The sequence below is a fragment of the Tamandua tetradactyla genome, chromosome 7 (assembly GCF_023851605.1).
Source record: "Tamandua tetradactyla isolate mTamTet1 chromosome 7, mTamTet1.pri, whole genome shotgun sequence".
Taxonomy (NCBI): Eukaryota; Metazoa; Chordata; class Mammalia; order Pilosa; family Myrmecophagidae; genus Tamandua; species Tamandua tetradactyla.
This window is the reverse complement of record NC_135333.1, coordinates 44,880,279-44,906,891: the sequence shown is the minus strand read 5'-3', so window position 1 is coordinate 44,906,891 and position 26,613 is coordinate 44,880,279. Positions and strand designations below refer to the sequence as shown.

Sequence of the window (26,613 nt, the reverse complement as noted above, 5' to 3'; positions counted from 1 at the left end):
GCTGCACGGAGGGCCCTCAGGTGCCAAGGGGGGCCACAGCTGGCAGGCAGTGGTGTTCGCAGGCAGTGCTAGGGGTAAACACGGCCTGGCCCTGTGTCTGTAAGGGCAGCTGCGTGTTGCCGCTGTGGTGTTATGGCTGGCCCTACATGTTTTCCTGCTGCTCCCTGTCTTGGTTACCATCACTTTGAGCCATGTGACTGTGGTTTAGGGACAGGCCTGGTTTGTACAGAAGCATAGCAGGAGCAGATGTGTGCAGGGTGTTGTCCTGGAGGGTCTCTTCATGTGGTGGGTGGCACCTTGCAGGGTCCCCTGTATGACCTGCCTGTGATTGGTGTGTTCGTCCACCTGAGGTCAGCAGAGTGCCTGGCCTGGGTTTGCACGCAGCATTGAGTGATGGGAAATGTGGCTTGATTTTAAAATGTCCCCCTCTCAGGCTTCGGAACCCTGGGCTCTGGGCTCTGCCTGTCCGTTTTCTTGAACTGGGTTAGCGTAGGGGGTTCATGTGTGCATCACGAAGCCTGCGGGTCAGGGACCCATGTGACTTCATGGCCAGGTTTTGCAATCATTAATTTGGAGATTCTTAGAAAAGTCCACATTCCAGAAACGAGGATGGCACCCCCGAGTTAGATCCAGCAGCAAGTGTGCTGCCGCTCTGGACCCGGCATCTCTGAGCCTGAGGCCTGAAGTGTGTCTGGTGAACAACCTTGGTTCAGCGAGCACATGCTGCTCCAGCCTGCAGCTTTGCTTCTTGGTTGCCAGCAAGGCTTATTGACCGGCCTTCTTGTAAAGGTGGCTTGTGCTGAGAAAATGCAGAAAAAGTAGAAAGCAGGTGGAGAAACCTGTGATCCTGCCACACTTAAACATTTTCTAAGGAAATGCTTTATTTACAAAGGTACTCATTTCTCTTTGGAAATGGACTGATTTGTATTGTGTTTTTATGCTTTTAAAGGCGGGCCAGGCAGGGGACTGGGGTTCTACTTTGGAAATCCCACCTCCAGGCAGCTGGGCTGGGCCCCGTGGGTATGTGGGTGTGTTCCCCCAGCCATGTATCTCCCTTGCTGTGGGTGAGTGAGGGTCGCAGGCTCTCGAGTAGTGTGTCCCGTCAGGCGAGAGGAGAAAGGTGACATGGGATTGACTTGATTTTTGAGATTTGCCTTGATTAAAACCATTTTAAAATATTGAGGCGATGTAATTGTGTTTTGGTTGAATATTTAGAACACAGGCAAACTAGCAAGTTTTAACTTCATGGGAGGAACTCAAAGAAATGCCAGGGACTAAGGCAGGCAGCCCCATGAGTACGTCTGTGTCTTTGGACTTTAGCGTGGATGGTTCTGGATGGTTCTGCTTTGATGTGGGATAGATAAACTCAGAGCTCATTTTCCATTTTCAGGGGTTTTCTGAAGCAATTTTTATTCTGGTAGTTTCCTCATGAATCGGGATTTTTGCTTTTTTCTTATTGTTTTCTTTTAAACTTCGCTACTTCCTTCACTTTCACTCCTCTAGCATGAAGTTGGTTCTTGGCATTATGTTTTTAAGGCAACTAGGGCCCCCAGCCTCTGGTGCTGGAACTTGGGCAGGTGCTGTCTTTAGGGGTGTGCCCCTGCCCCCCATTTCAGACCGGGGAATGGCAGGCTCAGCCTTCTCACAAAGGGCATGGTCTGTTCATCACCTGGGTATAGCTGGGTCTTTTGCCTTCTTGGAACCTGTTTGAAATTTTAACTTTGTAGGAATAGCCACTGTTTCCTTCAGACCCAGGCTCAGGGAACAGCTTCTATTTGGATTCTCTGTGTGTGTATTTATCTCTCGCAACAAGTCCTTTTGTGTTGGTTGTGTTCGGGACCCTCAGCTGGGCATGAGTTAGGGGGCTGAGTCCGCCAAGGTGCTCTATAGATAATTCCAGGCTCAAAGGGAAAGCTGTGCGCGGAGGATGAAGTGTCAAGCAGAGGCCCTGGGGCGGAGCTCAGGGGCCGTGCATGTGTGTTCCAGGTCTCACCAATGGCTTTGGGGATGTGAGCACTGAGCAGGAGCTGGGCGGAGCGGCGGGCAGAAAGACCGCCCCCCGACGCCGCTGTGCCTCTGAGTCCAGCATCTCCTCCAGCAACAGCCTCCTCTGTGACTCCAGGTACCTCCTGGACCCTATGCGGGGCACCCATGGGGAGCCTGCCCATATCTTCAGCCTCTCCAAGGCCCGTACTGGCAGGTGGGCAGCCTGAGCAGCTGCTGTGGCTTTATGCCCCTGGGGGCCCCCTGCCCTGTCCCCCACGGACAAGCTCATTGCACTCATTCCCACCACATGGCTCTACTTCTGTCCTGAGTCCCCACCCTTGGCATGGCCATGGTCAGCAGGGCAGGCTCCCCCTCGTGTGCCCCGTGGGCAGGGCAAGCTTAGGGACCATGGTAGCTAGGACTTAAGGTGCTTCCTGTCCCTGGGTAAAGATTGGGGTGGGATTGACATGGGGGAAGGTGAGCTCCCATGGTAGGTGCTAAACTGACTTTAAAAAATTTAACTCGGGCAGCCATACAACATGAAAGATGGATGTGATTTGAGAAATCTATAATTAATTTTACATTTTATTTCTCTTTTCCAAATCTTCACTTTAGGAAAACCTTAGTAAACAAAGCCCTGCTTTTCTGACCTAAGGAGGCCACTTTTGGTTATGGGGCCAGAATCAGGAGTCCCCTAAACCCCTCAGAACCCCTCACCCTGCACAGGCCCTTCTGCTCTCCTGGCCAGACCCGCCCCTCTGCCTGTCTGGCCTTGCCCCTCTGGCCCCCGACAGGGCTGGCCTTGCCTGGGAGGTGGGGGTTGCCAGTCTGTGTCCCCAGTGGTCTCTCTGGGCCCAGGGTCATGGCAGCTCTGTCGGGCCGCCCTGATCACGATGAAATCGTGGCTTCAGCAGGGCAGATGAGCAAGTGGATGCATCTCCTCCTCCAGCGCTCTCTCTCTTTGAAGTTTCAGTGCACCCAGGTGTGGGAGGGGCAAGCCTGCCCTTGTGCGGAGACACACGCTGGAGGACCGCAGCGAGCTGATATCCTGCATTGAGAGTGGGAATTATGCAAAGGCGGCGAGGATCGCAGCAGGTCAGTTGTTGGGGGCTTTGCACCTCTGTCTGCACTACTTTTGCTCAGCCCTCCTAGAGTTCCTTTTTGAGCTCTGCAGTCTCTTTGTGTGCTGTGTTACGGCTTTTGGCACCTTTTGGGCACCTACTGTTCCAGCTTCAGCTTTTCTTAGGGAAGCTCTTTCCTTCTCATCCATGTTGACATTGACCATACGTGTTGGTCACTATTTGTTACTGTCCCCAGTAAGGGGGGGATGTTGTGGCCTCGAACTGACATCTGCTACCAGGCCATGGCCTGGGAGCCTCTGCAGGGGCTCCTGGGCACCTGTGGGTCAGGTGGAGTATAACTGCCTGTTCTCATCGGGGAGGCACGGCAGGAGTCAGTGTGTCTGCAGTGGTTCTGAAGACGGACTGCAGTGGTGGGTGCTGTTTTCACAGGAAGGGAAAAATAGTAGGAGCCCTGTGGTACCACACAAAGTGGGCTCTGTGGAGGGAGCACAATCCAGAGGGGGTCCAGAAGGACGGTGGGGGCAGAGGCAGGCCATTGGCCTCCTCCTGGGCCAGTTTCTGGGTGGTGGTGCCTTTCCTTCTGGCTAGGGTCTTGCTTGTGGCCTCTTCCCTGTGGTTGACATATGGCCTGCATTGGTGGCAGCTGCTGTGCGCAGTGGCCTTAAGCGACATCTCTGGGGGTAGGTGGGTGCAGACCATGAGTACCCCCCTCCACCGCAAGGGCCTTAGGGGTGAATGGGGCCAGTCTGTGTCCAAGTCAGCTCCAACCATCCAGCTCCTCCTCCTGCCTGGTGGGCACCTGTGTGTGTGGCAGGCCCGTGGAGCAGTGTGGCTCTCTGTACCCTCACTAACCCTTCCTGCTCTTCCTCTTCTAGAAGTCGGTCAGAGCAGCATGTGGCTCTCCACCGACGCTGCGGCCTCCGTGCTCGAGCCTCTGAAGGTGGTGTGGGCCAAGTGCAGCGGCTACCCCTCGTACCCTGCACTGGTGAGCAGTGGGAGCAGCTTCTTGGACACCACGAGGGGTGGGATAGGGTCACGGCCCCCTGGGCCACAGTTTGCAGTCAGCTCTTAGTGGATATGCTATCATGAAATGTTCACTGCCCTGGGAGACTTGCTGCTCCCAAAGGACACAGGGGCAGTGGGGACATGTGCTGGGGCTGTCATGGCGGGGGAGTGGGGTGCAGGTGTCCTCACATCCTCCTGTATCTGGGACTCAGCTTGGCTGGAGTGGGGCCAGGTGGGGCCCTTTGTGCTGCTGCCTACAACTGTGGCAGGGTCCCAGGGAGCTCTAAGTGACTGCACCCTCCCTTGCAGATCATCGACCCCAAGATGCCCCGCGTGCCTGGCCACCACAACGGCGTCACCATTCCTGCGCCACCCCTGGACGTGCTCAGGATCGGGGAGCACATGCAGACCAAGGCTGGCGAGAAGTTGTTCCTTGTCCTGTTTTTTGACAACAAGAGAAGCTGGTAAGTTTAGAACCCTGACTTTGGCGCTGGGCTTGCCCACCTGTGCAGCTGCTCCTACCTGCCATGTGTGGGTGGGGAGCCATGGTGCCACTGGTACCTTCCCTTGTCTGGGTGCATGGCCAGTGAGAGGAGAGCATGCCAGGGACTGAGTGTGAGCACTGGGCCCCGGGTTGACTGGCTCTGCTCACCCACTTTCTCTCCCTGGCTCCCTGTTTTTGATGTGCCCAGGGGTACCTGGAAACAGCAGTTTCCTGGGAAAGTTGGGTCACTGCATCTTTAGAAGCATTTCCACACATACCCATTTGTGTAGAGAAATGGAAATTTGGAATACTTACCCTTTTGACCACTATGAGGTGCTCCTGGTGTTCTCCCAGGAAGCCCCTGCCCTTCTCCCACCGCCCTTGTTCATCTGCCCGGGGCCTTTGCACAGACTGTGCCCTTGGCTTGCAGTGTCTGCCAGGCACCTCTGGCAGGCACCCTCAGTTCTATGCAGCCCAGAGACCCCTCTGGAGTATGGCCCCTACTGTGCCTTCACCATACCACTTGTTGTACCTGCCGCACGCCCCCTACGTCACACCTGCCGCACCCCCCTATGTCACACCTGCCGCACCCCCCCTACATCACACCTGCTGCACCCTCCTATGTCACACCTGATGCATCCCTGTCACAACTGATGCACCCCCCCATCACACCTGATGCACACCTCTTTGCGTTGTGTTTGATCTGATGTTGACTCTCATCACATGCTCTGGTGGTCTGTCCACACAGGCCCCTGCCAAGACCTGTGCCTTCCAGGGCCCCTTACAGGTGTACAGATGTGGGTGGTGCCCTGAGAGTCCCTTGGTGGCCTGCCTGTCTGGGACCCCAACTGCCTCACCACCCAGGGCAGGCTCTTGGGAGATGGGGACCCCATTAGCACCTGCCATATGTCTTTGTCATGCTGTGTCCAGGAAGGCGCTGGGTCTGGCAGCATGGGAGGTAGGGGTAGGAGGTCATTCCTCATCCTTGCCTTTGCTGCCACTACCAGAATGCCCTGGAGGAGGTCCAGCCCTTTGGGCGAAGGGGGCAGCTCTATACCCAGCCAGACTTTGAGAGTCCCTGCCCAGAGCTTCCTGGACCCTCTGACGGCAGCCACGTGCCCGCCTCACCCCTTTCCCTGTCATAGTCCTCTCCATAGCACTCCCCATCCCTCCCTCACCCAGGGCTCTGTGTGTGCACACATAGATATGTGCCCTCACACCTACAAGTGTGTGTAGAAGTGTTAGTGTGTGTACATATGTGCCTATGTGTACCTTGCTTGATGTGGTCCCCCCAGCAGGGCCTGGCAGACTGAGGGCCCTAGGGAGGATTTGGGGGTAGTGGGCGGTAGGGATAGTGCCTTGTTGAGCCTGTCCTGCCTGAGCATGCTGTCACTCGCTCCAGCCCCAGGGTGGGAGCCATGGCTTCCAGGTCTGCCCTGGCTCATGGCCACATTCATCTGTTACCTCCCCTGACTTCTCACCCACCGCTTACCCCCTCAGCAGGTCATGCTAGCCCCTAATAACTGTGCTTGCTGTAGCTTTGCTCAAGTTCCTCATTACCAAAGGGCTTGAGTTGTGGATGTTATTATTCAAGACACGTAAGTGTAACGTGCATGTGCTGTTGTTTGCTCCACCTTCTGTGTTTCATGAAGGCAGTGGCTTCCTAAGTCCAAGATGGTCCCCCTCGGCATCGACGAGACGATCGACAAGCTGAAGATGATGGAGGGCAGAAGCTCTAGCATCCGCAAGGCTGTGCGGGTCGCCTTCGACCGTGCCATGAACCACCTGAGTCGCGTGCACGGGGAGCCGGTCAGCGACCTCAGTGACATTGACTAGCTAGCACCCCCACCAGAAGGGGCCCCGTGTCCTGTCCATACTGTCCATAGCCTGTACATACATGTACATTGTTCAAAACTTAACTTATTCTGGTTTTCAGTCGTAGGTCTTTCATTCTTTTTCCCTTGAGGAGGGGGAGGTTTATTTTCCACGTGTTCTTTGTGAAGCCATCGCCCGGCTCTGTGAGCTTTGGCCGTGCGTGGCTCCGTCTGCGGAAGCGCCGGTCTGCGGAGACCCCTCGCCACACCGGATGGTGCTGCTATTTCACTTTCTTTGATCGGTAGCTTTTTTTTAAAGACTTTTGAATGTTTGATAATTTTGTAAATCATACTCTTTACACAGAGTGCCACTTATTTAATAAGATGGGTGTAAATTTACAGTGACAAATGTGTATTTTAAGAAAGAAATGACATTATTTTGAATGGTACTTTGTGGAAAGAGATGGAGAATAAATCGATGTCGTGCACATCACTTGCAAATCACCAAAAACCCTCCGCCGGCCGTCGGGCAGAGCTCCCGGGGGCGCGGGGCCCCGTCCCTTTTCGGTCCTTCTGTCTGGCCCTCACCCCCTCCCACCCACCCCCGACCACCATGGGTGCACCTCCCAGCAGATTATTTATTGTAGAAAATGTATTCATTTGCTTTATAATGAAAAATAAATTTGCAAAAGTATATTGATATGCATTTTTATACAGGCACATAAAAATCCAATTTGCTTTGGGAGAAAGATGTATCGGCGTCGTTGTATAAATGATTTGATGGCTTGTGTGTACTTTGATTTTGTAACTTGTAATCTTCTGTTTACAACGAGGGGCTTTCTGTAACTTGTTTTAATTTAGAACACTTTGGTAGCAATAGAGACTTTGGATACATTTTTGTATGGTACATGTGATGTATATAGAATTAGTACTTTATTTTTATTTTTAAGAGGTAAAGCATTATGTTAGGGGGGGAAGTAGGGTGGGTTTCCAAAATTTCATTTTTTATATTAAAAAATAAAGTCAAGATTTGGATGGTTGTGGATGTTTTTTTTTTTTTTTTCCTCATCACTGAAATACTGGGCTAGGGCCAGTGAGCTGCAGCACAGGGAGAACTCCAGCCCGTGGGTTGCTCAGGAAAGCAAGTTATTGGGTTTTTATCTTAAAAATTGTCATAGGGTGATACTGTTTTTCTCAACCCAGCCATTTTTACTTTTAAGTGATAGTAAGGTATTTAAACAAGTTAAGTATTTTTCTTTTTAGTCTGCCTTGTTCATAATATCTCCATAGAAACTTGAGAGTCAGCATCTTTCTTTGATGGTGTTTGTCCTGTATAGTAGATGCTTCCCGTCTGCTGTGGTCCATCACCTGACCTGGGATACAAACCCTGATGGTGGAGATTGGTTTTCGGGGGAAGGCATTGGGGCCAGGGTACCTGAAGGTGGGGTGGAGTGAGGGGAAGGGGCAGTGCCAGGCTGCAGGGAGCTCAGGCTAGGTTCTTCTCCCTGGACACCTGAGCCTGTTCCCAGGCTCCCCTCCTTGGGCTGTGATGGGGCTTGCCTCCTTCCCCAGGTTGTCTCCGTACTGCAGCTTAGAGGGTTCATAACTGGGCCAGAGCAGGGAGGTGAGCAGCTTTGGGCAGCTTCTGGGGCTCGAGTTTGTTTCTGGCACAGGCCAGACCTGGTTTTTGTCCTTTGGTGCCTCATGTGGGGCAGGCTGAGAAGGGGCTAGAGGATGCAGAGGTGTCTGGGTGGGGTACAAGGTAAGGAGCAGGAGTCTGATAGTAGAGGAGCTGGGGTGAGCCAATGAGGGGAGTGGAGAGGCTGAGGGGCAGTTGGGGGAGCAGAGAGACTACTGGGGTGATGAGAACAGGGGCTGGGGGGCAATGGGGAAAGTGAAGGGGTTGGGGGTCTGATTGGGAGCAGAGTGGTTGTGGGGGAAAATGGGGAGAGCAGAGGGGCTGGGGTTTGGTGGTGGGCAGATGGATATCCTGGAAGTTCTTGGGAGATTGCCTGGGACCCAGGACAATGGGTTTTCAGGCTGTTCCCTTAGAGGCCCAGAGCCCAGCTTCCTGTCCTCCACCAGTGGTCTGCGTGGTTGGGGAGTTCCAGGTGGAGGCTGGCATGATGGGGGCCTGACTCAGGGCAGGTGGAGGAGCCAGGGCATCCACAGTGCACCCCAACATGGTGTCAGCCTGCAGGGGAAAGAAGACGCAAATCCTGTAAATGACTCCTGGACCCTAGGTTAGCAGGACTTGCCCCACTCCCACCCTTTCCCACCCCTCCCACTCCATGGGCCCCTGCCTATGCCTGCTTTGCACTCCCTTGCTTGGGCCACTCTCTGCATTCCCTTCCTTTTTGCCTTTACCTCTGCTTCCCCCATCCTAGCGAGGGCAGGTTCTCAGCCATCCAGGCTGTGCGCTCCTTGGGGATAGGCCCTCAGTAAATGTGAAGTGCTGCTGCCAAAAAAAAAAAAAAGAGGCTGGGGGCTGATGGGTTCCTGTCTTTGACCTGCTTTCCTGACTGGGTCCCTGAGCATCCAGAATGCCCATCCTTGCAGGTCTGTACAGGTATGTATACCTGTCACCTGGGGTCTCCTGCTTCTTGGGCTGAAGCTGCAGCTCTGGGTCTTGGGGTGGGGGTGGGGACCCAGGGTCCCACGTCTTCCCTCTGCTTGATGCCCTCTCTGGGGTCCCCTCCCTGTTCACTGGAGATCTTTATTTCCATTGGTGAGTATCCCTTCCCTGCAGCTGTGGAGCTCCCTTTAGCATCTCCTGCAGAGTGTGCCTAGAGATGACCAACTCCTCCAGCTTTTGTTGATCTGGGTATGTCTTAATCTCAACTTCGTTTTTGAAAGATAGTTTTGCCAGATTTATAATTGTTGGTTAGCAGTTTTAAGCTTTTGGCACTTTAAATATGTCGTCCCCCTGCCTTCTTGCCTCTGTGGTTTCTGATGAGAAATTGGCACTTCACCTTCCTGAGGTTCCTTTGTACATGACATGTTGCTTCCCTCTTGTAGCTTACCCAATTCTCCATTTTTGGTGTTTGACAGATTGATTATAGGATGCCATGGTATAGGTCTATTTGGAGTTTGTCATGTATTCATGTGTTTTGTTAAATTTGGGTATTTTCAGCTGTTATATCCTTGAGTATTCTCTCCCCCTTTCTCTCCTTCTTCTTCTGGGACTCCCACCATGCATATCATGGACACTTGATGGTGTTACACAAGCTCTGTGGACTCGGCCCACTTTTCCTCATTCTCTTTTCCTTCTGTTTCTCTGATGGATGATTTCAGTGGTCTTATCTTCAGGTTCACTAATTCTTTCTTCTGCTAGCTCCAATCTGCTGTTGAACCCCTCTAGGGAACTTCAAATTTCTGTTACTGTGGTCTGCAGCTCTGTTTGTTTCCTTTTCATAATTTCCATCTCTATTGATATTTGTTTGTGTTCATATATTGTTTTCCTCATTTTCTTTAGTTGTTTGTCCATGTTTTCCTTTAGCTCTTTGAGTATATTTAGGACCATTTAAAAAAATTTTTGAAATGTGCAAGCTCTGGTCCTTTGCATTGATGGTTTCTAATGCTTTAATCTTCTCCGTTGTCTGGGCTGTCACTTGCTGTTTCTTTGGATGTTTTGTAATCTTTCGTTGAAATCTGGACATTTTGATATTTTAATACGTAATTACTAGAATTTAGCCTCTGAGGCATCTGTTCCTTAAGCTTCTGTCTAACTTGTGTTATGACAGAGCTTTCCGGGAATGCTAGGAGGTAGCAAAAAAGGAAGGAAGGAGGGAGGGAAGGACATTGAGTGTAGAGAGCAGCTCCAGGCCGCAGTGTGGGGCTGCCCAGCTCCTTTCTGCATGTGCTTCTTGTCTGGGCATGTGGACCTGGGAATCCCTGCCGTTTGCATGGTTCTGAACTTCCCCTCTTCCCTAGGAAACTGTTTCTTCAGCATTGCTCATCCTATTATTACAGTTTACTGGAGACTTGAGCAAGACGTTTCTGCCAGTTCCTGCTGGTTGTTCAAAGCTTCTGAGGGGTCGAAGCCTTGGAGCGTGCCACTCCTCCATCTTGACTGAAGCGGGATCTCCATTTCTGCAGAACCCCAGTGTGTGGTGGGGCAGAGCAGCCTCTGGGAAGGCCCTCTCCTGGCCACACCACTGGTGTAAGGGTCACTGCCCAAGGCCTCCCCATGGCCTCCTCACCTGCAGGCAGAGGGAGGGACTGGTGGCCCAGCAGGTCCAGGAGGCTGCACCTCTCCCCAGCTCAGCAGCCCATGGGTGACGTCCCAGGAGCACCAGCATCCCAGTGTCCCCAACAAGTCTAGGAAGAAAACTGACCACTGGCAACCAGCCTCAACAGTTGCTGGAAGAATGCACAGGTCAGTCTGGGCTGAAGCCCCATGGTCCCCACCTCCTGGGGAACCCCCAAAGCCATGAGGACGGCAGGCACATAACTCCTGCCGGGCCACGGAAACTGCCTGGTTCCTGACTGGGAAAGCAGAAAATACCGAAGGTCCCAAGGCTGCTTCCAGTAAGTCAGGTTCCAATACAAGCCCAGCGGGGAAAAACAAAGAGGAAGACAAATCAGTTTTAAAATTTCTTGGGAAAAATGAATAAGAAACAGTATTTAGGGGATTTTTAGGGGAGAACCTATTAATCAGGGAAACACATTTGAAAGCACAATTGTCAGGATCATGGGGTCCTCGCAAATGGCCCAACAACTGGTGTGCATGATGAAGTCCACAGCAGTGAGTGTGGCAGAGGCTCCAAATGTCTCCCTTCACATTCTTTCCTTTCTCTTAGTAATAGAGGTTCTGATATGTGGTCAGGCACATGGCCTCTTGGAAGAATGACTACATCCCCCAGGTGCTCTTGCATAGAGCTGAGACCAGGAGACTAAGATCAGGCCAGGTGGGAGTATGATTTTCAGGACATATCCTTCGAGGGAAGGGGCATGCTTATCTTTGCTGCTTCCTGTAGGCTGGGATTTGGATATGATGGATGGAGCTTGGGCAGCCCTTTTGAACCACATGGGGAGTGGCAGAGCCACAAGGTAGATGGAGCCTGGTCTCAATGCCTGGACTTTTAAGTGGTAGAAAAGTAAACTTGAGCTCTCTTAAAGTGACAATTATTTTTCTTTACAGCAGGTAAATTTCAAAGAGGCCAGACATTACAATTAAATGTGCTGGAAAAAAACATGGAAGATAACCATGGAGAAGGGATGGTCTCTTAAAATATGACTCAAACCCAGAAAAGCCATGAAAAGAAATCGTTATATTTGACAATGTAAAATTTGACAAAAATCTCTGCAGCAAAAACAAAAAACCAGACCTCTTTCACATTGTCAAAGGATCAATTAGGAAGACTATTTGCAATCCAAGCCCAGCAAAAGGGCTCACATCCTTACCATATTAAGATTGTACAAATTATTACATACCACTGATGTGATAGAAAAACTAGGCCAAATAGGAACATTCAATTCACCGAAAAGTAAATGTAAATGGCTCAAAGCATATGAAATGTGCTCAATTTCCCTTGTAGTAAAAGAAATGTCAATTAAAACTGCACTGAGATTCCATTTTTAAACTGCAGGTTTGGAAAAGAAAACCACAGGTGTTTCCAAAGTGTGGAAGACCTGACCTCCCACATGCTGCTGGGCCATGTGATGGGAGAGAAATGTGGCTGCTCTGTCTCCCCGAAGTGCCCTTTGACCTGGCAGTCCTCTTCAAGGGATGCACCCCCAGGCGGAGTTCCGTCAAGGGGAAGTGATTCATGCAAGGTAGGAGGGTCTGGTATGAGCAAACATTTGGAAGTAACTGAAGTGCACATCCACACCTGGCTGGTAAAAGAAATTAAGGTTCAGCCTGGTGGCTTGGCAGGAGAGAGGAGATGCCTTGTGTGGGTTACGTGGTCTTCAGATCATGGGTAGATGATAAAGGGGACAAGCTTGGATTTGCATAAGACATTTCTGGAGGGCTGGGTGGCACAGGAAGCAGGTGACCAGCTGCCCTTTACATTTTAAGTTCCAGGGTGGGGTGCCCCCTAAGCCCCAGCCCCCTCCCTGCCTGCATTGTGATGAGGCCGGCCCCCTGCCAGTGGTCGTGGTGCAGGGCTCTGCCCTGGAGGGCCAGGGGACCTGTGCCTATGTGGTCTAGCTTGGAGCCTCTTGGCTCAGGCCACCAGCCAGGGTCCTGCGTCCAGCTCTGGCTGTGTCCCCAGTAGGTTCCTTGGCCACATAAGCTCTGTGTTCCTGTGGCTGGAAGCCCCTTCCTTGGAAGTCTGAACCTCGGCTCTGGGGGGTAGGACTTTTGGGGTTTCTTCCAGGGTAGAGCCTGCTTCCTGCATCGTGACCACTCTCCCCGAGTGTCTCAGCTTGCTATAGTTCAGCCGCCATTGACTGGTGAGCGTTAATCTCCCTGTTCACATCTCCACTGTAGTTTCTCTCCTGGCTGAACCCCAGCTGATAGTGAACAGGGGCTACCTCTGGGAACATGAGCTTGTCCTCAGTGCTGAGTGCAGGGCCGAGCCTGGTTAGGGATGGGAGAATGTGGGTTGTTTGAGGCAGGTGGTGGCCCCATGACCAAGTCCTTACCTTTGGTTGCCGAGGGGCAGGTGCCCTGGCAGCCCAAGTGCCAGTAGCACTCCCTGCGGCGGCAGGGCCAGACTTCCCGAGGATGCTGGGGAGAGGCCACACCACAGCTGGCCCTTGAGCACTCAGCCTGTCATGGTCCAGAAGCTGAGAGCCTCCGGGGCCGCCTGAAACAACCGCCTGATCCTTGTAGCCCTGGGGCTGAAATGCTGGGCAGGGTGTTACTGGGGAAAAACAGGGCCCGGAACTCGAACTGGACCTGGAGAATACAAAGTCCTGGCCCCGAAGTCTTTCCGGGCCCCCTGGCAGCAGAAGGTGGCACACTCCAGAGCCGAGTGGTGGCCATCCTCCACTCGCAGACCCCACAGTAATTGTGCCTGTCCCTGTCCCACCAGACTCGGCACGCACCAGGGAAAAACAGCCTGCATGGGAAGAAACCCACTGTGTTCTTCAGCTTTTACATTCTGAAAAGCTTTCAAACTCATTGACAGTTACACAGAATACAAACCCCACACAGAAAACCCCAGCAGACCCCTGCATCTCAAGAATTGCCAGTTGTTGCTAACAGACATTTGCAGGAAACTGGGGACCACGAGTGGGGAGCTTCTTGGAGGTCTTACTGAGGGGCAGGGGTGACTGGATCACACAACATGCGGTGTGGCGGATAGTATGGAACTCTGCATTTGCTGTGCCAGCTTGTATGTCTCGGGCACCAGACGGGGTTCAGCGTGGTCCAGGTTAAGGGGCGGAGCTGAGAGCTGCCCCGGGAGGCAGCAGTGGGCAGAGCCAGCCTCTACCAGGACGGCCGGGCTCCAGATGGTACCTCACAGCTGGTATGTGGCCCGGGAGCCAAGTGTCCATCAGAGGGAGCAGAACTATGGGCCGAGCTCCCCCAACAGGTCCTGCCGCCCACAGCAGCGCCGCCCTCCCTGCCAACCTCTGGTCTGGGAGTGGAGGGTGGATGCCAGCTGAGACTTGCACCCCTACCCTTCGGCCAGGGGAGACTGTGAGCCAACCAGGCACTTGGGGTCCCACCCCGTGGACAGCTTTTGGGGAGCAGAGGCTGCATCTGAGGGCTTGGGTGATTCCTGAGGCCTCCTCGCTGCTCAGGATGGCCCAGGTACCCCCAGGGCTGGCTCCGGCTCCGGCCCCCTGACCCTGCCCCTGGCTGGGGTGAGCCCCACCCCGCAGATGCTAGAGTTGCAGGCCTGGCTGCCCTGTAAACTCGGAAAGCTGGTTCCTCTTCCAGCACCTTCCTGCCATGACAGGCAGAGAAACAAGGCAAGGGACATGCAGCCTGCCAGGCGGAGGGGGCGCCATAGTGGCCGGTCCAGGTCTGCTGGGGCCTGGGGCTTCCACCTGCCCAGAGCCACTAGGGAACTGCTGGGAGCTGCAGTTCGGGCATGCAGGCCCCTGGCTGCTGGCAGTTGGCCTCACTGAGCCCTGGGAACCCACTCACGTGCTCACCGTCTCGCTTGTTCACTCACTTGTTCAGTCTCCACTCACTTGCTCACTTACCTGCTCATTCATTCACACACTTATTCATTCACTCACTCACACACTCACTCATTGACTTGCTCACTCGCTTACTCATTCACTTGCTCACTCGTTCACTCGCTTGCTCACTCACTTGCTTATTCATTCACCCCTTGCTTGCTCACTCATTCATTTGCTCACTTGCTTACTCGGTCATGCACACATGCTCACTACTCATTTACTTGCTCACTCATTCACTTCCTTGTTCACTCATTTGCTCACTTGTTCATTCACCCATTCACTTGCTCATTCATTGACTGCATGGATGACCACATGTGAACGAATGCCTAGCTATCCTGCCACCCCCCTGCCCCTCAGCACACCCCTCCCCTCAGGAAGGAGCTGGAAGCCCCTGGAGGAGCAGTGGGGGTACTGGAGGTACTGGGGTATGGGTTGTTCGGCTGGCCTGGTGGAGCTCCCAGGGAAGTGGCTCGGAAACACCCAGAGGAGCCAAAGTGACTGCCTCAAGGCTGAGGTCAGAGCGCAGAGAAAGGTGCTGCTCCCCTGGAAGGCCTCAGCGCTTGGGTCTTCAGGGGCCCCGTGAGGGCAAGAAGGGGCACCCAGGTGGTTCCTGCAGCCCATAACTGGACAGATCCAGCTGCTGGGCAGGGACACCTGGGGGGAGGTGGACGACAGGACATGCTGCTCCGTGGTCGTTGGGGCTCCCAGCCTGCAGTGTGGGTGCCGCCAGCAGGCGCCACCACAGGGCAGGCTGGGGGTCTCCCGGCAGGGCCTCTGCTGTCTTGAGTCCCTGCGTCGTTGGAGCCCTCTGCCCTTGAGGACCTCACCGGCCGGGCAACCTCCATGCTGGGCCCCCACCCAAAGTCTGCCGGTTGGGACATCTGCAGACCGGGGGACAGGACCAATGAGCATTTCAGAGAGAAGATGAAGGGTCTGCACTAGGGTGGGCTGTCTCACGCCCCTGCTGCATCCTCATGGACTCCCCAGGTGCTGTTTTCTGGGCCATGGCGGCCGACGGCACCATGTGGGCTGACTCGGTCCAGACCCCCTTTTCCATGCTCAGGTCTTCCGTTCTGAGTGCTGAGCCTGACTGCCCTGGACAGGCATGGGGTCGGGGGACATGGAGTGGATGGCCAGGGAGGTGGTTGGAGGGCCAGCTCGATCCCCCTGTCACTGAGCCAGGAGAGGAGCTCTCGCAAGGGGAGCACAGGACAGGGGAGGGTCAGCGGGCTGTGTTGGGGCAGGGGCGGGCAGCCCCTGGGCCAAGGTGGGGATGGTACTTCCAGGGTGTGGGTAGTGTGGGCATGACCAGGCCCTTGACACTCCGACAGTCCCTCCCAGAGGAGTAGACTCCACTGTGCCCCCTACGTTGTCCCCAGAGCCTCCCTAAAGCGAGCCTGCCCTCCTCCCTCCCCACTGGCCCCATATCCTGCCCTGCAGTGTCCAGAGGATGTCAGGGTAAAAACCGAAGCATCCCAGAGAGCGTGATGGGGGGCTGACCCACCACCCCCTCCACAGGCAGACACGTCACTACCCCCAGTGTCGCCTCCCCATGTTTGAAGTTGCGTCCTGGCCTGGCCATCCTTAGCGGGGCGTCGCCTGCTGTGGGGCTGGGAGCTCGCTGGCAGTGGTGCCCAGGCAGCACGTGGGGCTTCGAGTTGTAGTGGGGTGGGCAGGCAGTGCCCTGGGCTTCCCCCGCCTCAGCGCCATTGTCACATGCTCCCCGGGTCTGTCTCCTTGTCAGAACCTCCTTTCTCTTCCAAGGACACCAGTCACACTGGATCTGGGCCCCAACCTAGTTCGGCTCCTGTTTCCAAATAGGGTCACACACGTAGGAACCAGGGATTAGGACTCACGGTGCCTTTCGGGGGACACACTTGGCCCACAACCGTCCCTGGGTGGAACTCTGCACAGAAACGCTGCTCCTTGTAGTGAGCTTGGGGGATCCCAGCAGGCCGTAAGGGGGTGTGAGGTTGGAGGGGTTGGATGGCAGGGGTGGCCTCCAGCCCTTGGAGGGCATGGGTGTGCAGGGGGCTGGTGGTGCTGGGCTGGGATCCCTCGTGGAATCCCACGCTGACCACGCCTGCTCTGAGGATGCAGGGCAGGGCCCCCAGGGCCGAATGCCCAGTAGCTGGCTGCAGGGCCCGAGGGGGTGGGGAGTGCCTACGCCACTGCTGAGGGGAGAGGGGTGGCACTGCCTGTGGGGGGCCCCACCCTGCCCAGACATGACCTCTCAGGACTCAGGACTCTCCATTTGCCAACCCCTCCAAGTCTTGAGTCCTGGCAAGCGGAAAGCTGCCCCTAGGAGCTCCCTTGAAAAAGACATCATTTCAATGAAGACAAGCCTGGCCCCAGCAAGCAGGGTCCCCCTCAGCTTGGCTAGGTAGCCTCCCTTTCCCTAACTCTGTACAGAGACTCGTACTTAAAGCAGATGCCCTGACATACCAGTGTTTTGTTTGGCCTTCAAAGGTGATATAGACCAAGATACTGGAAATCAGACATTGCTCAGTGCCCTGAGACGCCACCTGTGGCTCACCCAGATCTGAGTTGTGAGTCATCAAGTTGTGTGGGGGGACCTCAGGCTCCTCTGTGGTTTCAGGGCCTGATGGTGCGAAGCCCTGAGGCCCGTGGGGCCTGGGCCGGGATCCGATCCTGCTGCTGCGCACAGAGGGGGCCCAGGCAGGCCTTGCCCTCGGCCTCTCTGACAGCCGTCCTGCTTGCCTGCTGATCCTGCCTCAAACCCCAAATTTCAGCACACTGCAGGCCGATGGGGAGCCCCAGCAGCCCCATGGCTGTGCTCAGCCCAGGCAGGACCTGCAGAGGGGCCCTGGCGGGGGGTCCTCATGTTGCTGTCTGAGGGTCTTGAGATGCCACCTCCACCACAGTGCCTCAGAGCTGGAGACCCTCGTTGCTTGGCGCCCTCTGTGCCCAGCCAGTCACGGGCAGAGGCCACGGAGGGAGCCTACACTGGCCACAGGGAGTCCACACCTGCCCGACTTTCACCTAAGGCCAGGGTGGGCCCAGGACAGACCCAAACAAAGGCCAAGTGAATGACTGAGTTGAAGAATGAACGAATGAATGGGTGCCCGAGTGGACAGGGTCATCCAGTGTCCATCCCACACCTACTGCCTGAGGCACGTTTTTGGGTTATTCTGCTAGTTACGTTTATAATCACACACAAGTGCACCCACACCCGTGCTCATGTGGGTGGGGTCAGCTTGACTAAGGGGCTCAGGAGGAAGGCACAGGGTGCCCAGGCTTGGGGCCAAAGGAAGGGCGTGCTACAGGAAACAGTGTGTACGGGTGTGCAGAGGTGCCAGGAGTGAGTTTCCTGCACCCTGGGTGTTGTGGGGTGCACCGAAAGAGAGACCACATAATTCGAAACTGCAAGCCAATTTGGAGTCTTTATTAGCTAGCCGGCGACTGCCTCAGAAACTTCCAAGAAGAAAGATTCAGAGAGCAGCCCCCAGAGGTTTTCAAGGTATGCTTATAAAGGCTAAAATCATGTTGTGGTTTTGCAGTTGTTAGCAAGCAAGGGTATCATAGAAGCAGAAAAATGCCGTTAGCTGTTTCCAAAACACATCCCGTTCTCTCAGTTTCCTAACATTGGTTATCGTTTAACTCTTGGGGACATTCCACCCCAATGTTGTGGGGACTTTCCCTGCTTGGGCCTGATTGATTGCTCCTGGCCCTCCACATGGGCCAGGGGAGACCTGAGGGGTCAGGGGGTGGAGACAGGCCCGCAACGGGGTCCTCCTGCCCAGCTGCTGGGGGTGGGGGCGGGGAGGCCCCACTAGGAACTGCTTGAGCTGGCCCTGCTCCCATCTGCAGGCTGCCCCTTCATTCATTCACTTGTTCATTCATTCATCCATCTGCTGGTAAGCGGCTGCATGCCTGCACCCACAGTGGCCAAGGACAAAAACTGGGTGGTGGGTGCCTCCCCAGAGGAACAGAAATCTCCGCCCAGGATGAGGTCATGTGCCCCATACCCCCCAGCCACTTACCACCTAATAGGACATATTCGCTCAGAAAGTCATATGATGCAAAGGGGAAGATGGCTGATGGGGCTGGGTGGGGATGTCAGAGCCCAGGTCCATGGGCACCTGCTCAGGCTTGTCCCACATCTGTCTGCCCTGAGTGACGTCTGTCTTAAGGAGCCTGACATGCGCTTGAAGGTCCATGGCCCTTCACCCACCTAAGACTCGTGCCAACCTCCTGATGCCTAGCTACTGGGTGGGGAGGCACCGGCTGAGGAAGTCTCAGCATAGGGCAGAGAAGTGGTCAGGATGAGTGCCTTGGTGTGCCCACAGTCAGGGTGAATGTATGTGTGTGTGTGTGCACAGGGGGTTGGGGCCACTTCCCAAAGGCTCTGGAGGTCCTGCCCGTTTGCTAAGCCTGGACAGTGATCAGCTTGGATCTTACTGAGACCGGTGCAGTGCAGGGCTGGAATGAGGGCAGTCAGCTCTCAGCACCACCACATCCAGACCTGGCTGCAAAATGTGTGGACAAACCTGTTCTCTAGGTCAAGGTTTAGAACTCGCCGGAGGTCCTTTTGCTTTTTGTTCTTGATCATTGCAAGCCTCTGTAGGCAGGAGACAGCAAACTGTCAGAATGACCTAAAAACAAGCAAACAAAAACCCAGAAAAAACTGAAAACAAAAACTCGTCAATTAATTGTAAAGGCCCTTGCTTTCAGACTCCTTGGACATTTTTGGTGAAAAAAGTCTGAGACTTTGATGGGATATCTTGGAGTGATCATTGTAAGTTCAGATCAGTCTTAGGTGCAGTTCAAGAGGCACCACCAAACTCCAACACCACCCTGCTTCGTGACTTTTCATGATGTCCCAGAACTGGTTCCCAATTCTCAACTAGTAAAGAAGTCCTTTAATGGGCAATGAAGGCTTCTCCCGACCACAGTGTCCTAAATTCTTTAATCCAAATGGTGGGTGGAGTGAGAAGAGCTCAGCCTCTGTTTCAAATTTATTAGTGTAGCAAATAGTTTATTCAGCTGCAGGGTTGAGAATGTTTTGTATCTGAGCAAACAGAAGAACATTTAGGTCTACATTATTAGTATCACAGTTTTCCTTCAATTAAAGCAGGTTCCCTTCTTAAGGGTGACTTACTTTTTTATTTCATATTTTCCTTTTTTGAAGAAGGGCATATATTATTCTGATTTCCACAGGAGGGGACACAAGAGTCTGTTTTACAGATAATGGAAAATGAGGCTAAGAGTGATCTGAGTGCCTAAGTTAGGGGTCTTTGGAATGGAACAAAGGAAAATCTATTTGAGAAACATTTCAAGGTTTGTAGACTGTTTGATGTGGACAGTGGGGAAGGAACTGACCACATCTCCTGATTCTTTGTGTCTGGGGAATCTGAGAATGTGGGGACATCATCAGCTAAGCTGGTGGGAGCATTAAGTTCCATTTTGAACATGCGAGGGTTTCATAGAAGTACCAAAACTATGGGTTAATGGAATGCCACATCTGCACAAAAGCTAATAAAAATGTCCACATTTCTCAATAAAATTCTGGCAGTTTTTCTCATCTAATTTTCTACTGGTTCATCCTACAGATTCTTGGGTAAGTAATCATTGGATAGGTATGTGAGCCTGAATGAGCTCTGCTAGGCATATAGAGATCTAAGACCCAGTTCTTGCGACCAGGAAATTTGTAATCCCACTGGGGAGACAAGCCATTCCAGTCCCTTTCCCCTTAAGAGAAGTTGAACACTCACATCAGAATCTCTGCACTCACGAAATGACCACCATCCGTCCATCATCCAATATCCATCCACCATCCACCATCCATCCACCATCTATCTACCATTCATCTGCCATCCAACATCTACCATCCACCATCCTTCCATCATCTGCTCATCCACCCATCATTCCAGCTATACGACCATCAACTGACTGGCTAGTATAGCCTGAGTTCTGGGAGTCCCTACACTCACATAGGGAAAGTAAGTCTCACAAACAAAATTCCAGCACAGGAGTCCATTTATTTGGTGCTTCCATTCATCCTTCTGCCCTCCTTCCCCCTTCCTACCTTCCCTTTCACTTTTTCTTTCATCCTCCTTCCCTCCTTTCTTTCTATTTTCCTTCTCCAAACATCCATCAAATGCCTATTAGGGACTAGAACCTGTGATGCAGAAGGTACCAAGACAGTGTTTTAGCTCTCAAGGAGTTCATGGTCTAGGAATTAATCTGAAGTCATATTTGAGGGACTTGAATGATACATGAGAAACAGATTCAAGTAAATATCTTTTGGAAGTTGGAGCATTTTGGTTTGTTGGTCATTGCAGGAAGTTTTCAGTGAAAAAGGAATGACAAAAGAAACAATATGGGGAAAGGTAAACTCTGTGGGTGACTCCTGGAAAAGGTGGCTCTTTCCTTAGTAGACTGTGATCTTCCTGAGATGTTGTCTTGCCAGACTTGGCTAGAACAGGCTCAAGAAAGTTGACAATCAGCAGATGGGGGTTGAATGAGTGAGTAAGTCATCTGAAGATCTATTTTATCAAAAATCAATTCTATTGAGGTATGATTTACATACTGTAAAATTCACCATTTTTAAATGCACCATTCAGCAGGTTTTGACAAATGCATACAGTCATGTAACTGCCACCATAAAAAAATATATAGAATATTTTCATAACCCCAAATAGTTTCCTCATGCCCCTTTTCAGTCAGTCCTTTACCCAATCCCAGCTCCTAGAAACTGCTGATCTGACATCTGGCCTACAGTGTGCCTTTTCCAGAATGCCATATAAAGAGATCATATAGCATGTAGCCTTTTGAGTTTGACTCCTCACTTAGCATGAAGCATGTGAAGTTAATCCATTCTGCTGTGTGCATCAGAAGTCCATACCCTTTTTCTGTTGAGTAGTTTTCAGTTGTATGTATGTGCTATAATTTGTTTCTCTATTTGCTAGTTGATGGACATTTGGATTGTTTCTAGTATCTGCCTACAATGAGTAATGCTGTTCTATTCATGTCTAGGTCTTTGTATAGGACACACATTTTTTTTTCATTTCTCTTGGGTCAATGTCCAGGAGTGGGATAGCCAGATCATGTCAAGGGAAAGAGACACTTGATGCCACCTCAGGGAGAAGGGTCTCATTGCATGGAGGGTAATAAAGAACACACACGTGCCATGAGGAATAGCAGTTCTAAGGATCTCAACCCATTCCATGGCTTTGCAGATGTTGGGGTCACCAGCAGAAGTACAACTCACCTAGGCAATGGATTGAACTGTGTTATTGTTTAATGTTGTATAATAATGCTTACTCACATTGAGAGAAGATAGAGCAGGCTTAGTTTCCATAGTGGGCATTAGTGCCCATGGCCAGCACATTTCCATCCACCAGATGATGCATGAGATGGCATGCACATGCTACAAAATGAAGGAGCTCATTCCCTCTACACCAGGAATAGATGTAGCAGCACCACCAGTGGACCAGGTACCATAAAATGTATATCCTTTAGCCGGGAGATGTTTGCATAAGCTTGGGGCAAAAGGGGAAGGAATGTGCTGGCAGGTCACCATCTGCTAAGGGCTGATTTGAGATACTGTCAAGGAGGGGATTCATTATCCTGTTCTAGGTGCCAGGCCAACACACCCAGTCTCAAGCACACGATTTATTTGGAGGTCTGAGGGAAAGGTGGCAGGCCATGCTTGGACGTTCCTTACCACAGATCATATGGTAAGTGTATGTCTAGCTTTAAAAGAAACTGCTAATCTGTTTTCCAAAGTGGCTGTTCCATTTTTTATTCCCACCAGCAATGTGAGAGCTCCATGTTTGCTCAATACTTGATATTTTCACTTTTTGAAGAAATACCGGTCAAAAAGTCCCCAAATTTGATTAAAACTATAATTCCACATATCTAAGAAACTCAAAAAACCCTAAGCACAATAAACATGAAGAAAATAACACCAAAGTACATCATAATAAAAAATAAAATCTTAAAAGCAAGCAAAGGAGCAAAGATAGGAAAGACAGCAGACTTCTTGTCAAAAGCAATGCATGTTTGTAGACAGTGGAGAGACACCTTTAAAGTGCTGCAATAAAATTACTGTCAACCTAGGATTCTACCCCATGAAAATGTCTCTCAAAAATGAAAAGCCATGGTGGCCGGACAGGCACCGACACAGTCTTGCTAGTCCTCTGGGAGCACAGGCATTGGCACAGAAGATGGCAAGACCACAAACCAGAGCAAAATACAGTCCCAGCTCTTAACTAGGCTCTTCCAGTTACAAGTGCGAAGAGTCAGAACAGGAATAAAACTAAGAGATATCACATGGCCAGAAAAGCTGCCCTCAAGGTACCATTTGGGGAGGGGAATCTTTGCTTTCTTGTTCTCCCTTAAAAAACAGACATATTCCAAAAAAAAAAAAAGAAAAAAAAAGAAAAACAAAACAAAAAAACAGACATATTCCAACACTCTTCCACTGTTGTTTTATCCATATACTCCAACATTCAGAAAGTCTTGTGATACCAGCCAGCAGGGGCCTGTGGTTGTGTTAACCATGTATGGAAATCCAAGCAGGCCCAGCCAAGAAGACAGACAGATTTGAGTCTCTTTTCCCCAACCTTTACACATAGTAAATTTGAAACAAAAGTCCACTCTGGAGTCAAAAACAAAAACAAACAAACAAAAAAACCAGGCAAAATAAAGGCTTCAGATAAGCAAAAACTGAAGGAGTTCATCACTAGAAGACCTGTACTACAAGGAACATTAAAGGAAACTTAACAGGAAGAAGGAAAATGATATATGGAAATCTGGATCTGCACAAAGCAATGAAGAATACCAGAAAATATAACTATGTGGGTAAATATAAAATATATATTTTACTTATTAAAAATATTTAAAATATTGACTGTTTAAAGTAAAAGTAATAAAAATTTAGTATTTGGTATGGGGCTTATGATCTATTTAGGAATAAAATGTATGACAACAGTAGCACAAGGCCAAGTTGAGTGAGAGGTATATTGTTAGATTCTCATATTAAATGTGAAGTAGTATAATATCAGTTAAATGCAGACTGTGTTATTATTTAAAGATGTATGTTATTATCCCTAAAACAATCACTAAAATAATAAAACAAGGAGTATAGCTAATAAAACAGCAATAAGATAAAAATGAATAAAAAAGTATACTATATTAATCCAAAAGAAGGGCAAAAAAAGAAAAAGTGGAACAAAGAACAGGTAGGAAATGGAAAGCAAGATTTAAACCCAAATATAACAATTTTCACACTAAATGTAAACTGTCTAAAGACTATTGTCAGACAGTCAAATTGGATAAAAAAGTAACACCCACCTGTAAGTTGCCTACAAGAAATCCATTTAAAAAACAAAGACAAATATGTTAAAGTAAAAGGATGGAAAAGTTACGCCATTCTAACACTAATATATAGCAAGCTGGATTAGCTATATTCTATCAGACAAGTAGATTTCAGAAAAAAGAATATTAACAGCAATAAAGAAGGGTCACCTAATAATCATAAAGGGATCAATTCATCCTAATAATAGAGTTTACATAGAGCAAAAGCTGATAGAATTGTGAGGAGAAGTAGAAAAATCTATAATTATAGCTTTATATTTAATAACCCTCGCTCACTAATTGATAGCATGCATAGACAGAAAATCAGGCAGGTTATAGAAGATTTGATCTAATTGACATTCATAGAACACACCTTCCAATAACCACAGAGTGCACCTTATTTTCAAGTATACTTTGAACAATTTCCAAGATAGATTATATTCTGGGCCATAAAATAAGTCTTAATACATCCCAGGTACAAACCAAACCAGATATGTTCTCTGACCAAAATGGAATTAAAGTTAACTGAATGATATCTGGGAAATACCCAAATGCCTGGAAACTAAATAATACACTTCTGAGTAAATTCGTAGTCAAAGAAGAACTTAAAAGATAAATTAGAAAGTATTTTGAATTTAATTTAAACAAAAACATAGCATATGAAAACTTGCAGGATGGAGCTAAAGTAGTAACCAGAGGAAAATTTATAGCATTAAATGCCTTTACTAAAAAGGCAGGAAGACCTCAAATTGATGACTTTAGCTCATACCTTAAGAAATCAGAAAAAGAAGAGCAAATTAAATCCAAAACAAGCATAAAAATAATACAATAAAGATAAGAGCATAAATAAATGAAATACAAAACAGAAAACAATAGAGAAAATCAATGAAACCAAAAGCTAGTTCTTTGAAAAAGATGAATAAAATTGATAAACTTCAGACAGACCGATCAGGTAAAATAGGACAAATATTACCAATATTAGGAATGAGAGTGACAACACTAAATATTCTACAGGCATAAAAGGATAATAAAGGGATATATGAATAACAAATTTAAAAATTAGGTGAAATTTAAAAATTAGGTGAAATTCTTTTAAGGACACAAACTACCAAAGCTCACTCAACAAGGAATAGATAACCCAAATAGCCTAAATCTATTGGTAAACTGTGAGTTTATAGTTAAAAACTTTCCTGCAAAGAAAACTCCAGGTCCACATGCCTTATTAGTAAATTCTAGTAAACATTTAAGGAATAACACTAACTCTCAGTAAGCTCTTCCAGAAAATTTACGGGGAAAGAATAATTCCCACCTTATCTTTTTAAAATAAAAAAAAATATGGCCTTAAACAGCACACATTTATTCTCTGAAAGTTATGGGAGTCAAAAGTCTGACCTGGATTTCACTGGGCTAAAATCAAGACCTTGAAACTTTAAAGAACAAAATATTGAAAGAAATTATGATCTAAATAAACAGAGAGATGTCCTGTGTTCATAGATTGGGTTACTCAATATTGTCAAGATGTCAGTTCTCCCTATATAGATTCAATCCTAATTACAATCTCAGTAGGTTTTTTTTTTTTGTTAGAAACAAAACAAGCATAAAAATAATATGCCAAAGTTTAAACCAAAATGCAGAGGAGCTAAATAACTTTTTTAAAAAAATGATGTTTGAGGTCTTACACCATCTGATTTCAAGCTATAGTAATTTCTAAAGCTATAGTAATCAAGATAGTGTGGTATTTATTGGCATAAAAATGGGTGATCAACGGAACTGAATTAAGAGCCCCCTCTCCCAAAGATCTATACTTCTATAGTCAATTGATTTTCTATTAGGGTGCACAACTAATTCAATGGCGAAGGATTTTTCAAGAAATGGTACTGGGTCACGTGGACATTCACATGTAAAAAAAGTGAACCTCAATCCATGCCTTACACCATCAGAGATCTAAAGGCAAAACCTAAATCTATGAAACTTATAGAAGAAAACCTAGGGAAAGTCTTTGTGATCTTAGATCAAGCAAAGATTTCTTAGGGGGGACACCAAAAAATAAGATCCATAAAAGAAAAAAAAAGATAAATTGGACTTAATAAAAAGTAAGAATTTGGCTCTGTGAAGACACTATTAGGAAATTGCAAAGGGAAGCCACAAACTTGGAGAAAATATTTGTAAACCACATATGTGATAAAGGGCTTTGTATCCAGGATATACAGAGACTGCTTAAAACCAAAACTAATGGCTCTGGGTGGTTTCCTGTACTGCTGGGTCTGGCCACAGCAGAGCTTCTGAGTGAGTGGCTGGTTGGGTGAGTGGATGGTGGGGAGGTTGTACTTTGGGGACGGGATGCCTGTGGATCTTGGTCAGTCGGTAAGCAGGCGGTGACCAGGTGGTGACCAGGCTGCCTGCTCAACTGCCTCCAGAGTCCAGCCCCAGCTTTTTCCAGGGCAGGAGCCTTCAGGCGGGGGCACCCCTGCTTACCACCGCACCCCTGAGCCACAGAGACTCCTTCTTCTGGTCTGGAGGGACCCGGCTGGTCAGAAGTAGACCCTCCCGACTTCTGGCCTGCACGGAAGGGGCTCCCCAGGCACCCACTCTCCCACAATTTCCTTCTGGAGTCCCATCCTCATGGCTGCTGGCTCAGGCCACATGCCCTGGTACCACATTGGGATGAGCAGGGGTCCTCCAAGACTCACCTGCATGTGCCCTGAGTCTCCATCTGTGGGCAGAGCCCGGAGGCCCTGGGGCCTGTCACCAAGAGGCCAGGGGGAAGGGTGGGGTGGGTGAGGAGCTGGGTCCCAAACCCTGCACCCTGCACTCCACGCCGCTTCACGCTGCT

At 50.0% G+C, this 26,613-nt stretch overlaps 1 protein-coding gene across 4 annotated transcripts in view; it reads left to right on the top strand.

Moving 5' to 3' along the window:
- Window positions 1-7,370, top strand: part of BRD1 (bromodomain containing 1) — a 68,670-nt gene extending 61,300 nt beyond the window's left edge. For 2 of the 4 annotated variants that reach the window (XM_077169204.1, XM_077169205.1), the window contains 5 exons: window positions 1,987-2,122; window positions 2,954-3,081; window positions 3,944-4,053; window positions 4,383-4,537; window positions 6,210-7,370. In XM_077169204.1, the coding sequence (XP_077025319.1) occupies window positions 1,987-2,122; window positions 2,954-3,081; window positions 3,944-4,053; window positions 4,383-4,537; window positions 6,210-6,393 (713 nt within the window). In that variant the 3' untranslated portion in view covers window positions 6,394-7,370. The remainder of the gene's footprint in view (window positions 1-1,986; window positions 2,123-2,953; window positions 3,082-3,943; window positions 4,054-4,382; window positions 4,538-6,209) is intronic. The other 2 variants (XM_077169207.1, XM_077169206.1) reach the window with 1 other exon arrangement.
- The last annotated feature ends 19,243 nt before the right edge of the window (window positions 7,371-26,613 follow it).